At 33.4% G+C, this 12,516-nt stretch overlaps 1 protein-coding gene across 9 annotated transcripts in view; it reads right to left on the bottom strand.

Annotated features, from left to right (window-relative positions):
• The window catches only part of ITPRID2 (ITPR interacting domain containing 2), a 38,824-nt gene that overhangs the window by 22,488 nt on the left and 3,820 nt on the right, over window positions 1-12,516 (bottom strand). For all 9 annotated transcript variants that reach the window (XR_012421297.1, XR_012421298.1, XM_005573628.4 and 6 more), the window contains exons 3-8: window positions 12,089-12,138; window positions 11,212-11,268; window positions 9,254-9,293; window positions 9,069-9,167; window positions 7,286-7,494; window positions 5,721-6,421 (exon numbers count right to left, since the gene is read on the bottom strand). Coding sequence is in view for 7 of the 9 variants with exons in the window: in XM_005573628.4 (XP_005573685.3) it covers window positions 5,721-6,421; window positions 7,286-7,494; window positions 9,069-9,167; window positions 9,254-9,293; window positions 11,212-11,268; window positions 12,089-12,138 (1,156 nt within the window). In the remaining 2 variants the exon portion in view is untranslated. The remainder of the gene's footprint in view (window positions 1-5,720; window positions 6,422-7,285; window positions 7,495-9,068; window positions 9,168-9,253; window positions 9,294-11,211; window positions 11,269-12,088; window positions 12,139-12,516) is intronic.

Below are 12,516 nucleotides of genomic sequence, written 5' to 3'. Positions count from 1 at the left end.
AGCACACTGCTCATGCAAAACCATCACCTGTAAATCAGATACATAAAATAGATTCTACTATTCTTTATTATTATGTTAAAATTAGAATAATTCTTCAAAGGAGCAGACACATGTTCAACAGGAAAACCATTGTCTTATATGCAAGGGAACAATTGCATTTTCTTTTTATATTCAACAAAAGGTCTATTATTAGCTTCTATTCAGGCTCGATCTACTTCAAGTAACTTTCTGTAAAGTAAATATCAACCAGATCAAAAAATTATAATAGAATTCCAATGCCTCTTCATTTATGTTGTAGGAATACTGGCTTAGGCACGGCATTAATATACCAAATCTCTCACTGTTATTTTTTTAAAAATTTAATCTATTTATTTATTTTGAGACCAGGTTATGAGACTGGATAATCTGTGTATTTTTGGTAGAGCTGGGGTTTCACCATGTTGCCCAGGCTGGGGTCTCAACTCCTGGGCTCAAGTGATCCCAGACTGCACAGACTGCCAAGTGCTGGGATTACAGGCGTGAGCCATGGCACCCGGCTGCTCACCTATAAACACAGAATTATCATGCATTCTATTTCCTTAGACTTATGAAATTAATCACAAAATAACATGACTTTAATAAACACATATCATCAGTGTACTATTCTTCAAGATGCTACTCTATGGCAAAAACAAATCTACTCTCTCCTTTTACTACAAACTCCATAATTAATTGCAAGAAAGGAGCACTTAAAAAAGCTGAGAGGGTCATATTTTACTAATAAAACTACTAAAGTTGGGATTCTTCTGTTTACTCAGCAAAATCAGAGTACTCACTTGCTGAAGAGAGAAATAGACATGTTAGTGATAACCGGTAAATTTCTTATTTTATTATCGGTCACAATTGTGCAAAAGAAGGCAGTCAAATTTGAGATGGGGTATACCACAGAGAATTATGAAGCAAATATAGAACATAGACTTTAGATTTACGTGACAAGATTTTCCCTATTCAATGGTTTCAAATGATCCGTAGAATTCTGGTCATTTGCTATAAGCAGCCTTTCATAATTAACAAGAATAGCCAAATAAAACTGAATTAGAATGATGGATAATGGGTGTTCATGATACTATTTTCTCTAATCTTCAGTTAAGTTTGAAACTTTTCATAATAAAAGTTTCAAAATTAAAAAAACAAAACAAAACACTAAACCAAAGTGATAAAATTGCTTGGTCTCAATGTTTTGGGATTTAAAGATGTATGAAAAACAGTTTCAGAATAACCCACACATTTGGGTTACTTCATTTAAAAAAGTTTTCATGAAACAATGACTGTATCTTTCTTAATCAATGTTCTGCTAAAATGACAGGCACTCACTTTGGTTTCTTTCTCTTTTTTAAAAAATGTACTTTTTGTTTCAGTGAACCACTTTGGCTTCTTTACAGCTGTCATGTTTACCTTGACTAAGAGGGATCTTCTAAGCACAATACTACTGTATTGTATTCCACAGAACAGCAATACATGGATGTTCTAAATCAAATAACCCTTCCTCTAAAGTTTAAAAAGAGACTGTATAGCTGTTGTCATTGTATAAACATTGTATATCAAAATGGTTTTCAAAGAAAATCAAAACTAGAGCTTTAGAAATTACAATTCTAATTTTTAATGACAACTCAAAAAATGTCAGAGGAAATTGTTCTTTTTCTAAAGTAGTAGCATGGTGCTGTGCAGCAGATGATGAGTTCTTGTACAACACCTGACCATACCAACATATCCGACCTTTAGCAAGTTGTATATATAGTCAAAAATAAGTCAAATTCAAGTCTCCTCCTCTACCATCCTCCACTGACACCCGCTGTGTTCCTTCCCCCTGTGAAGCACTGATATCAAAGGGAATATTATAGCCCTCAGAAAGATGGTGAAGAACCACTGCTATAAAACAATATCAAATGAGGGAGGGGATGCTTCCTCATTTGTAAAGGGAAGAAACTAGAAAATGAATTAAAATATCTCTTTCCGTACTAGTTTATGATTCTATAAATTACTCGCAAATGTTTATCTTAAACAAATACTCACAAGTTTTACACATACACACAAAAATATCATTTATTTTTACTGTCAGGTAAATCATTTTTTAATAAAAATTAACTTAGGTCTTTTAGGCAAATACCAAATAACAAAACAGTGGTTGATTGGGCTTTAGAGTAGCAGACATCTGTGCATGTCATGTGTTAGAATTCATATTCTAGGGCGGATTTATCTTCAAAACATATACAGTTAAATTTAAAAGGCCAAAGGAACAATTTAATTATCTGTCAAATATCTGATTGAAGTGGGATTATTTTAACTCAGTCCAATAAACAAAGAAAAATCCTAAAACAGCTAAAAATGAGTAGTGAGGTACATTAGTTAAATCAATAATTAGTATGAAGACAGGATTAGAAACAGTTACTAACACATCAGTAGCTTAAAAAGATTATGTGTATATCCAATAATGGCTATATTTAAATAAAAATTCATTTATAGGCCAAGAAGACCACACAATCAACTGCTTACAGAAACGCTGAGTTAAAAGTTCTCCTTCTTAAGTTTTTCCCTTACACTTAAAAGATGAACATCTGCTTGAGAAGGATCATTTTGGTTTAACATGTGAATCATTCACACTACTAATCTATGGCTTCAGAGAGTTACGACGACGTATTCAAAATAAGCCATTCAAAAAGAACACAAGAATTAATGAAGCAAGTCATCTGGAAGAATTAGAAATTAAACAATAGGGTTTAATAACTTTTTAAAAATAGTTACAGGCTGGGTGTGGTGGCTCACACCTGTAATCCCAGCACTTTGGGAGGCCAAGGTGCTCAGATCACGAGGTCAGGAGTTTGAGACCAGCCTGGCCAACATAGTGAAACTCCGTCTCTACTAAAAACACAAAAAATTAGCTGGGTATGGTGGTGTGTGCCTGTAATCCCAGCTACTCAGGAGGCTGAGGCAGGAGAATCACGTGAACCCAGCCGGCAGAGGTTGCAGTGAGCCAAGATCACGCCACTGCACTCCAGCCTGGGCGACAGAGCAAGACTCCGTCTAAAAAAAAAAAAAAGAAATATCATTCTAAACATTCACAACTATTTTACATAGTCTACAAGACACCTTATAAGGCAAGGTGACTTTTGTAGTCAGAAAGTAGTCTCTGGCCTTTACTTTTTCTAAAAGAAATAGACACTTTCATTGTACCAGGCCAGGATCAGTCTCATCATCTATTTAGCTCTCTTTACATTTAAGTATTTTGTCTCTTTGCTTCTGGTGACTGTGGGATCTTACCTCCTGTCTCAAGATGGATTAGACAGCTTCATGCAGTCAACATGTCAGCAACATTTTCTCCTTCCTAGGTTCCCAAAGCAGCTCATGCTCAGATAATCTTTCTGAGAACTGATTTACTGAGAGAGAGAGAAAGCTCTAACCTACATTTACTCATTGTTTTCACAAGAATAAAATTTCCGTCAAGAATCAAACCTCATGGAAAGAGGTCCAAAAGAAAAATAGTAACAAACTACACTGAATGGGATCTGAAAGTCAGCTTCACTAAGATTGTTCTCTTCATCTGTCAATATGATTCAAATGCTTGGGAGAAGAGGAAATTAAAGTAACACATTATTTCCTTTCTTTATCCATTGTTCTACCAGCTCTCTTTAATGTCCCCTAAGGGATGAAAACACAATTCCAGGAGGTTTTTATCCATATTTTAAATATATCTGAAGATACATTATTTTCTTTAAAATTCCCCATATTTACAATGTAGCTGTGGTCGAGCATACTTTTTTTGAAAAAAAAAAATAATAATCTTCCATATTCTTCCACCAATGCATGTAATCTTGTACTTCAAAAAAATGTTCAAGTCAATGCCACAATACTTTCTTCATTAACCTTTTTTGCCAGTAGAGGGGGCAAAAAACCCCAGACTATCATTAAAGGTTAACTTGTCAAAAAAGTACATCTAGCACTTTCTAAGTGTTTTAAAGACCTTTTGTGTATGGTATCATAAAAAATTTTAAAAACAAACTATAGCTTAGAATTCAGGAATTTTATAAATTAAAAATAAACTTCCTTGACTTCTTTGAAGAGTGACTTACTTGAAAATATGAGTGTTGTTCATTCGGAGTCACCAGCATGAGATTTGCAATTACCTAACATAATTTGTTTAGATCTTTATGCTCTGCTATTGTATTAAACAAGGAAATTAACTGTCATATCTAATTGTCATAGAAGAAGGGCTCTAATGGTAGGCAAAAATTTACACTTTAATTATGAGTGCTGGAACAAGTTTAAGTTTAGACCAAAACAAAGTCAAAAAGGAATCAGAGTGAAATAGAACAAACAGAGATTTTAATGTGTCATCATAGTCATCTTCCACACTCATTATGATGATAAATAAATTATACTAGGAGGTAAGGAGATAGAAGAAATATAAATATATACAAAGAAATAAAAGAAAAACAGCTCAAAAGAAAATGTAAAATATTCCAAGGTGCTGCTCCTACTCCCCTTTTTATTTCACTATTCAGTTGTAATTAAAGTATTAACAGACCACAAAAAAGGCAAAAATCTGTATCAGCAACTGAAATTTCACAATAAATGAAAAATCTTCACTAAAGTGAGGGAAGGAGGGAAGAAGGGAGGGGGAGAGAGAGAAAGAGAGACTCACCTAAGAGGAGATTTATGAGCTGAATCAACTATCTCATTTTCTAATTCCCTAAAATAATGGTGTGTGATGTTAAAACCACTGTGAACTATTACTAAAACTAATCTAATGTAATAAATTACAAAAGACAAATTGTGCATTATATAATTTATAGCCACAACTCTTCATCAGCACACACATGTCTCAGTTTCCTCATGTATAAAATGAGACCACTACTATGTGCCTCATAGACTGCAATGAACAGAGCCAAGAACAGTGACCAGCACAGGGTAGATGTGCTTGGTAAACATCAGTTTTCCTGCCCCAAGCTATATAATTCCAACACAAAAGTATTCAGCTCCTACTATTCAGAAGCAGTTTTAGCTAAACCTCATTCAAAATAAGTATCTTTAACTTTTCCAACTAAAAATTTATGTTAACTAGCAGGTATATTCCTGGACACAAATAAAAAGTAACCAAACATTGGTCTTCTGGGCTTGCAGAAACCCTATTCAGTGGCCTTTCAAACCTTCTTCTTCGAAGGTCCCTATCCTTCCCATGCAGGTACATAGTATCTTCATGTTCTTTCCAGTCATATACCAAGACCTATCCCCAAAGCCTTCTTCACATATCCTTACTGCTGAGATATGTCAAGAAAAGCTTGCCCAAAGGCATACAGTCATTCAGTGGCAGACAGAACTCAAACCCCTGTTTGATTTCAAAGCCTGTGTTTCCAACTATTATGCAATATTGCTTTGAATTTAAATATACTCTCTCAGGGCTTTCTTGAGCATCAAAATCTTACCCTTGAGAGAAAAAACAGGCTTAAGGTTCAGATATCAACAAGTGGATGAACATCTGGAGGAGCTAGTGAACTGTCCCATTACCTCAAAATCACATAATCCTGAGACCAATTCTTGGTTTGTGAAACATAAACCTGGAAAGTCAAAATTAGGATAAATTTTTCTAGTATAAATCTATTAGCTACTTCTCATTTTATAAACATTTTTGGTACTTTTTTTCCTAGTTTGCAACTTGAAACCAGTCTCAGTAATTTTTTACTTACCTCTTCCATTTCGAAGGAGTCTTTCTGCTGTGTCATTATATTTCTTATGGATGGTATTGTCAGTGGTGCACATGGCTCTTTTTCAGGTGTGGATATATGGACACTTTTCAGCTCAGTGCTATTTTCTAGCTCACTGTGGCTGGATATGTTGAAATCACTATCTAATTTGGATTCTATAATACCAGATTCCTCACCCAGTTGACGCTCATGACTTTGAGTTTCTTTACTTTGTTCATTTTTGGTTTCTTGGTTAAAATTACTATTTGCTTCATCAGAAATTCTATCACTATCAGTGTTCTCTGTAACAGTTACTGAACTACCAGACACTTCTTCTTTAACTGTAGCCAACATAGAAGATGACTCTTTCTTCTTTATAATTTTTTGAGACTTTTGATCGTTTTTATTGCCACTTTCTTCCATCACTGAAACATTTAGAATCTTTCCTTTTTCAACTGATGGAGAAGGACTACTACATTCTCCTTTCTCTGTTTTATCGACGCATAAATTCAGTTTTGAGAGTGTTTTCATTAAACGATTTGCAGTGTTACTTCGAGTTAAAGGTGGAGGTGAGTCTGTCTCCTTGTTAGAGGTCACTGAGGACATACTTCCAATTCTCTGCAGGGGAGTCCCAGAGACTTGGGAATATAAAGAAGAAAATGCATTCGCCACAGTAGTAAGCACTTCAATTTGACGAAAACGGCCTACCAAAAGAAAAAATATTAATTATATGTTTATATTTAATATATACACATACACATATATTAAATGTATATTATTGTTTAGAATTCCAAAAACTACCCTTAGATCACAAAGATTATAAAACTCTCTTTTTTTACTTATCTAACACTTAAACCCTCTCTACATTCACTGGGTGGGAAGAAGGAGCAAGATTTTTACTCTAAGCACTAGAATTTGTATTTTTAAAAAATCAGAAATAAACACAAAGCATAATGGCAACACTGAATAAAACAGAAAGAACTAGCTATTGGATCTACAGCTGTGATTCTATTCTTAAGTCTTGAACTCTATTAAGACTCTTTCAAAATTCTTCTAAGAAAATGCATGTAAATATATATTTTATACCTAATTTGCGGGGGGGGGGGATTTATTAATCTCTTAAAACTGATCCATGAACAATGCAGGGAATCCTATTTTTGGAATCTTTGGCTAACAGAAAGAAAATAAGCAAAGATATGAGTGAAACTGATCAAATCAGCCAGACTAGTTCCTGAAATTAACTGACTTCATTTAAGATTAACAAGACTCCTTCCCTACTTCTTTTCTTCTTGAACAAAAGCGATCTGTAGATAAGAATAAGGTTCTGCAAGTAAGTTATGGTAACACTTGAGTCAAGAATTGGGGAGGAGGGAAAAAATAGGCAAATTAACCACTATAAAGAGTAATAAAATAGCTTAATTTTAACATGTAAAAATGGCTTTTGTGTTGATCAATCTCTTTACTTTCCAGTGCTATTCCTGAAAATTATTAAGGCTTTAAAATAAGACCATCTTGCTGTAGATGCTATAATTTAAGAAAATAATATGCCTAACACTTAAAAACCTTACTTGTTAAAGCATAATTTGGGTTTTCTACTTCCATCCGTTGCATCTGAGCACTCAAAAATACTTTAATATCTATCCCTTTGGCAAAGGATGATGAATTAAAAAATCTGGAAGGAATTTTAGAAGCAATATCTGGTTCATCACGTCCAAATCCAAGATTATAAAGAATTTCTTCAGGATCTTCCTCATAAAGTTCCAACAATTCTGAAACACTACAAAAAAAGGGGGTAAAAAAGGAAACATGAAAATATAAAATAAACTGATAGTCCATATCACATTATAAATGAATACATATTATTGATTTCCTGTGATAAAATCTTTTTTCTCAGCTTCTGCTCTGTAAACCATTATTTATTTTACCATGTTTACACCTGTGTACTAAGGAATAAATAGCCCTTATAAAGGGTTCATTGTCTCAGGTTGCTAGAGTTGCAGAAAAGAGCTAACCCCAAAGAACACATTCAGAGATTCCCTACGTGATTCCTCACCTTATTTTTTTTGTCATTTTAAGAGATTCCCTGTAAAGCAGCTAAAACAAGTAGAGGACAGATGACCAAGAATAAGGAATAAACAGATTAAAGAAGAAATGAAAAGGAACTGAGGGAACTGAGGGACATTTTGTGAAACTTGAGCTTTTCTGCTATCCTTGTCCTAGGAGTGGCAACTGTCCTCGGAGAGACAATAAAGATAACAAGCTGATTTCAGAGAATTGAGGGAGGAGCTTACTTTCAACTTCTCTCCAACCACTTCCACTTAGGAAGGAGGAGGAGTAAGGTTCACAGAGTGTGGATTACACAAAGGTAACTACTCTAATTCTATTGGGAATTAAATATTTAGTATCCCTTCTCTCTCATACCAGTGATAATCTAAGCTTTCTAAGAGTCACTGAAGAAAACAGGAAAGTTAGAGAGGGAACTTCAACAGAGAGACATTTCAATTTGTTTCAGAGAAAATGCTCAGATTCTAATATTATAATTTGGGTAATAGTTTAAACTGGATTCCATAGGCACATATACTGATGTATTTTAATATACTCTGGGGGGGGGGGGTTGTTGCTGTTTTTTGTTTTTTTTTTTGAGACAGCATCTCACTCTGTCACCCAAGTTGAAATGGAGTGGCACAATCATAGCTCATGCAGCCTCAACCTCCTGGGTCCCATTTCAGCCTTCCAAGTGGCTGTGACTACAGGTGGCCCCCACCATACCCAGCTAATTTTTGCATTTTTTGTAAAAACAGGGTTTTGCCGTTTCACCATATTGCTCAGGCTGGTCTTGAATTCCTGAGCTCAAGCAATCCACCCACCTTGACATTCCAAAGCACTGGGATTACAGGTGTGAGCCACTGTGCCTGACTATACTATATATTTGAAAGATCTTTGGTTTAATATGTTGAAAAAAAATTATGCTTACATATCAAGCTGTAACTTAGAAAAATTTATTCTGATTTTTGTGTCAGAGTTAACTCAAGTCCTTAACAGAATGAATTTTGGTTCTCCACAATTACAAGTTACTCCATTATGGAGTTCCTCTTTCAGGTTGTTGAGGGGGCTCCAAATACTCATTTATGGATTCCGGCAGCATTATAAACCTACTTGTTGCTTTTTATTTAATCTCAAAATAAAGCAAAACAAAACAAAAGCTCCTATCAGTTGTGCTGGTTCAGGAAACACTCTTTTTGTGTTCTTTCTGATTTCATACTATCAAGGTAAAATTCAAGATTGAAAAAATGATAAGAGTAGGTCATCTATAACACAATGTAATTCCAACACAATTTCAGAATATGTTACCTTGAGACCGTCCCACTACTTTTCCCAGATCCAGTGGAATTCATACTTCTCCCTTTCTGATGAAACTGTAATCTTCTCTCTTTGGCCAAGATATTATTGCTATAAACAAAATCAGATTCTATAAAACTTTATTTTCATTAATGGTCTTCATTTTTTAAAAGAAATAGAGCAAAACAGCTACATACCAGTTTTCAATTTGAGCATCACTTTCATGGAGGTGGTTGGCTATAGGTAAAAACAATAAATGTAGAGCACAATTGTTAGTAGGACTATAACTACTATGATACAATTATCAAGAAATCAAATTACCTACAATATTAGAATTAAATGCCTAATATATTAAACACTTATCTTGGTCCATTAAATCTGCATCATTAAAAGTAATATACAGATAGATAAGAACAGGGCCAGGAGCTTTTAAAGGGTGTTTTTGTGTTCTGGTAACATAAAACTAACTACTCTCATTTGAGTGCTTAAAATAAAAAAAAGTATAGGGAACCAATTAAATTTCTTTAGCAAGTTAGAAATAAGTAATGAGGAAGATATGTACCATATATGTGGTACTAATTATTAAATTTAAAAGCTATTAATGAATAATATCTTAAGAGGAAAATATGATTTAACATGAAGTGTGGCAATAGTATACCTCAATTTCTAATGTAGATTTTTTTAAGGTTATAACTGACTTTTCACACATATAACTTGAAAACTTCTACTTATTTCAACATAAATTTTCTTTTAAAAATTGCCTTTCAACATTATAATACAACTTTAGCTTAAAGTTCTAAACAGATACGTGTTGTTAATGTTTAGAGTTAACTTTTGTTCATTTAACTTTTATAGACAAATATAAAGAATAAAATTAATTATAAACATATCTATTTCAGCACACATGAACTGCTTTTCATTTCTCATCTGCAAAGTCATGACAATTTTGTGTTTCTTTGTACATCCACCAGAAAGGTGCCTAACTCACAGCACTCAGTAATTATTTACTTAATGACTGGAAATAGCCTTGAAATAATTTTCAGTAAAACAACGTAATAGCTTTACTCTTTCATGAGATTCCTTTTTAGGTTCTGGTTTCCAATAAAATCATTCAATATTATCAAACTACCAAGGCAAATATCAAAAGTGCAAAGTGCATTTTAATAAGGGATTGACAACATGTTCAATTGTACTGACTGGGAAGCAGTAAGTTTAAGCTTTTTATAGAGCCTGAAAACATATGAACAGAAATAATAAAAACGAATATATTCACATATTCCAGAGTTTTAAATGTTAGAAGGTTCTAAATAGTAATTTACCTTACAGATGCATTTAAAACAGCAAAAAATCAAGGATATTAAATTAAGTGTATAAATTCACTATTCATCAATTGTAAGCTTTAAAGATTTTTTTTAAATTCTCGTTTTTTTAAAAAAGTACATATTAATAACTGAGCTATACAGCTATGAATAATCTATTCAATATGATCAATGAGCTATAAAATAGCTTTTAAAATACCAGTAAAATAATTTAAAATTCTTAATTTTTTGTGTGAGAAACCTTTATTATAAATCTACTGGAAAACATTACATAACCTGTAAAAATTTTTAAATAGCACAACACATTTTTTAAAATCTAATGCTTTCTGGAATAAACACCAGCATGATTTCTAATAAAATTCTATTAGCTCTGCTATTTTGTCTTTCCCCTTTAATCCTCTAAAAATCAGGAAAACGGGGAAAAGACAGGAGACACTTAAGTACAAAGAGAAAGACAAGCTGCAGCTGTATGACATAAGTCTATTTTGCGCTAAAAATAAGCTTCAATTTCATTTTCCCATGTATAAATATTTAAGCGTCCTTCCTTTTTCAGGACATTTCTTCCCTCAGTTATATTACCACGGTTTGTTACAAAGTGTTCCTTTAAGCATTTAGTACAAGAAAGACAGATGGACACTTCAAATGGTTCTTCAGAGTCATCCCTACATATATCCTACAGACTATGACTAGATTATTAACATAGAAAGGTAATGTGAAATGTACCTGAGCCATTTTCAAGACCCTTAAATTTAGGTTGAGGATCATAAACCTGAGCTTTCTCATTTTTTTTTAATTTGAAAACTAAACAAAAATACAGTTCTTCCAAACAAACATACCTTCAGCTCCCAATGACAAATCATCTTCAAAACTTCCTCCATTTCTCACAAGCACACCTGAAAGAAACATCTGAAAACTCATCCTGGTGTTTTGTTCCTCCCTACCCTCATATAAAATCATTATTTTAGTTAAAATAAATTCACCCAGCAAAATATCTTATACAGTAAAATGTTTCAGACTTGAACGTACTCAGACATTATTCTGATTATGTAACTTCAAGAAGCAGGTATACGCTTTTACTTTAACGTAAAGAAACCACTTTTCCAGCAACATAAAGTTATCAGAAGCCAACCTACAGGCTGTTTTATACTTATATTTTTGAAGATGTTCAATTAGATTACATACCAATAGTTTCATGGAAAACCAGATTCTGGAGCAAATATTCTTCTTATCCATCTCATATTAAGTCAGGAGCTGGATTTTCCTGACACTGTAAATATATTTTTATATGCCTTGCCACTACCTGCACACGCTTGTTGTACTTTGAACTTTAGAATTCTGTCTTGAACAGGTGGTAAAATTTTAGGTGTGGCAATTTCAGTTAATGTAAGCAAAGAAATGCTGCACTAAAGTTGACTCAACTTTTGTTCACTCAAGTATTTTCCTTATATTTGCATAATTTATATTTAATTAGTCTTTATAATATCTAACTGGACAATAAAGATGTAAGTTTCACGCTGTGAAAAGGCTAGGCAATTTGCTTAAACTCCCTACTGTTTTACAGTTTACAACAAAGTTTTTCCATTTTGCTTCTAGCTCAGAACAGCATTATAAACATGAATATCACTTTTATCAGTCACATATACACTTTTACCCAGAGGACAAAGAAGTAGAGCTGTCATAAAGAACAGATTTAGAAAGGCAACCTTCTCTTACCCTTGAGTGTACTACTGCTTTGTTCATCCAGTGAGGCTCCCAAAGGTGTACTGAAACCATATAAACATATTAGCCTTAGTCTTGTGAAAGGCTGTTTGGAAAGTTGTCATTACATGGCCTTACTTAAAGAGTTATAGCTCAATAAGCTTCTAATCACAGTTAAACTCTCCTCCAAAAACACACAAGGAATACAAGTAAATTACATAAGTAATATTCAGTAACTAAGTAAATACCTATCATCAAGTCAGTTCAGCAGGAATGATTTAATCACATCTGATGTGCCAACAATTAGGGGCAAAAATGGCAATGACAAATCATATGAATTGGCATTTTTCTTTGCAAAAAAGAGAGAATGACTGACAATAAGCATTAAGAAAATGTCTGTTCCTCTCAATCCTTCCATCAAAAAAGAAAATTAGAAGAAAACA

This window comes from Macaca fascicularis, chromosome 12, assembly GCF_037993035.2.
Source record: "Macaca fascicularis isolate 582-1 chromosome 12, T2T-MFA8v1.1".
NCBI classification, from domain to species: Eukaryota; Metazoa; Chordata; class Mammalia; order Primates; family Cercopithecidae; genus Macaca; species Macaca fascicularis.
Note: the sequence above shows the minus strand (reverse complement) of the source record. Positions and strands in the feature narration are given on the sequence as shown.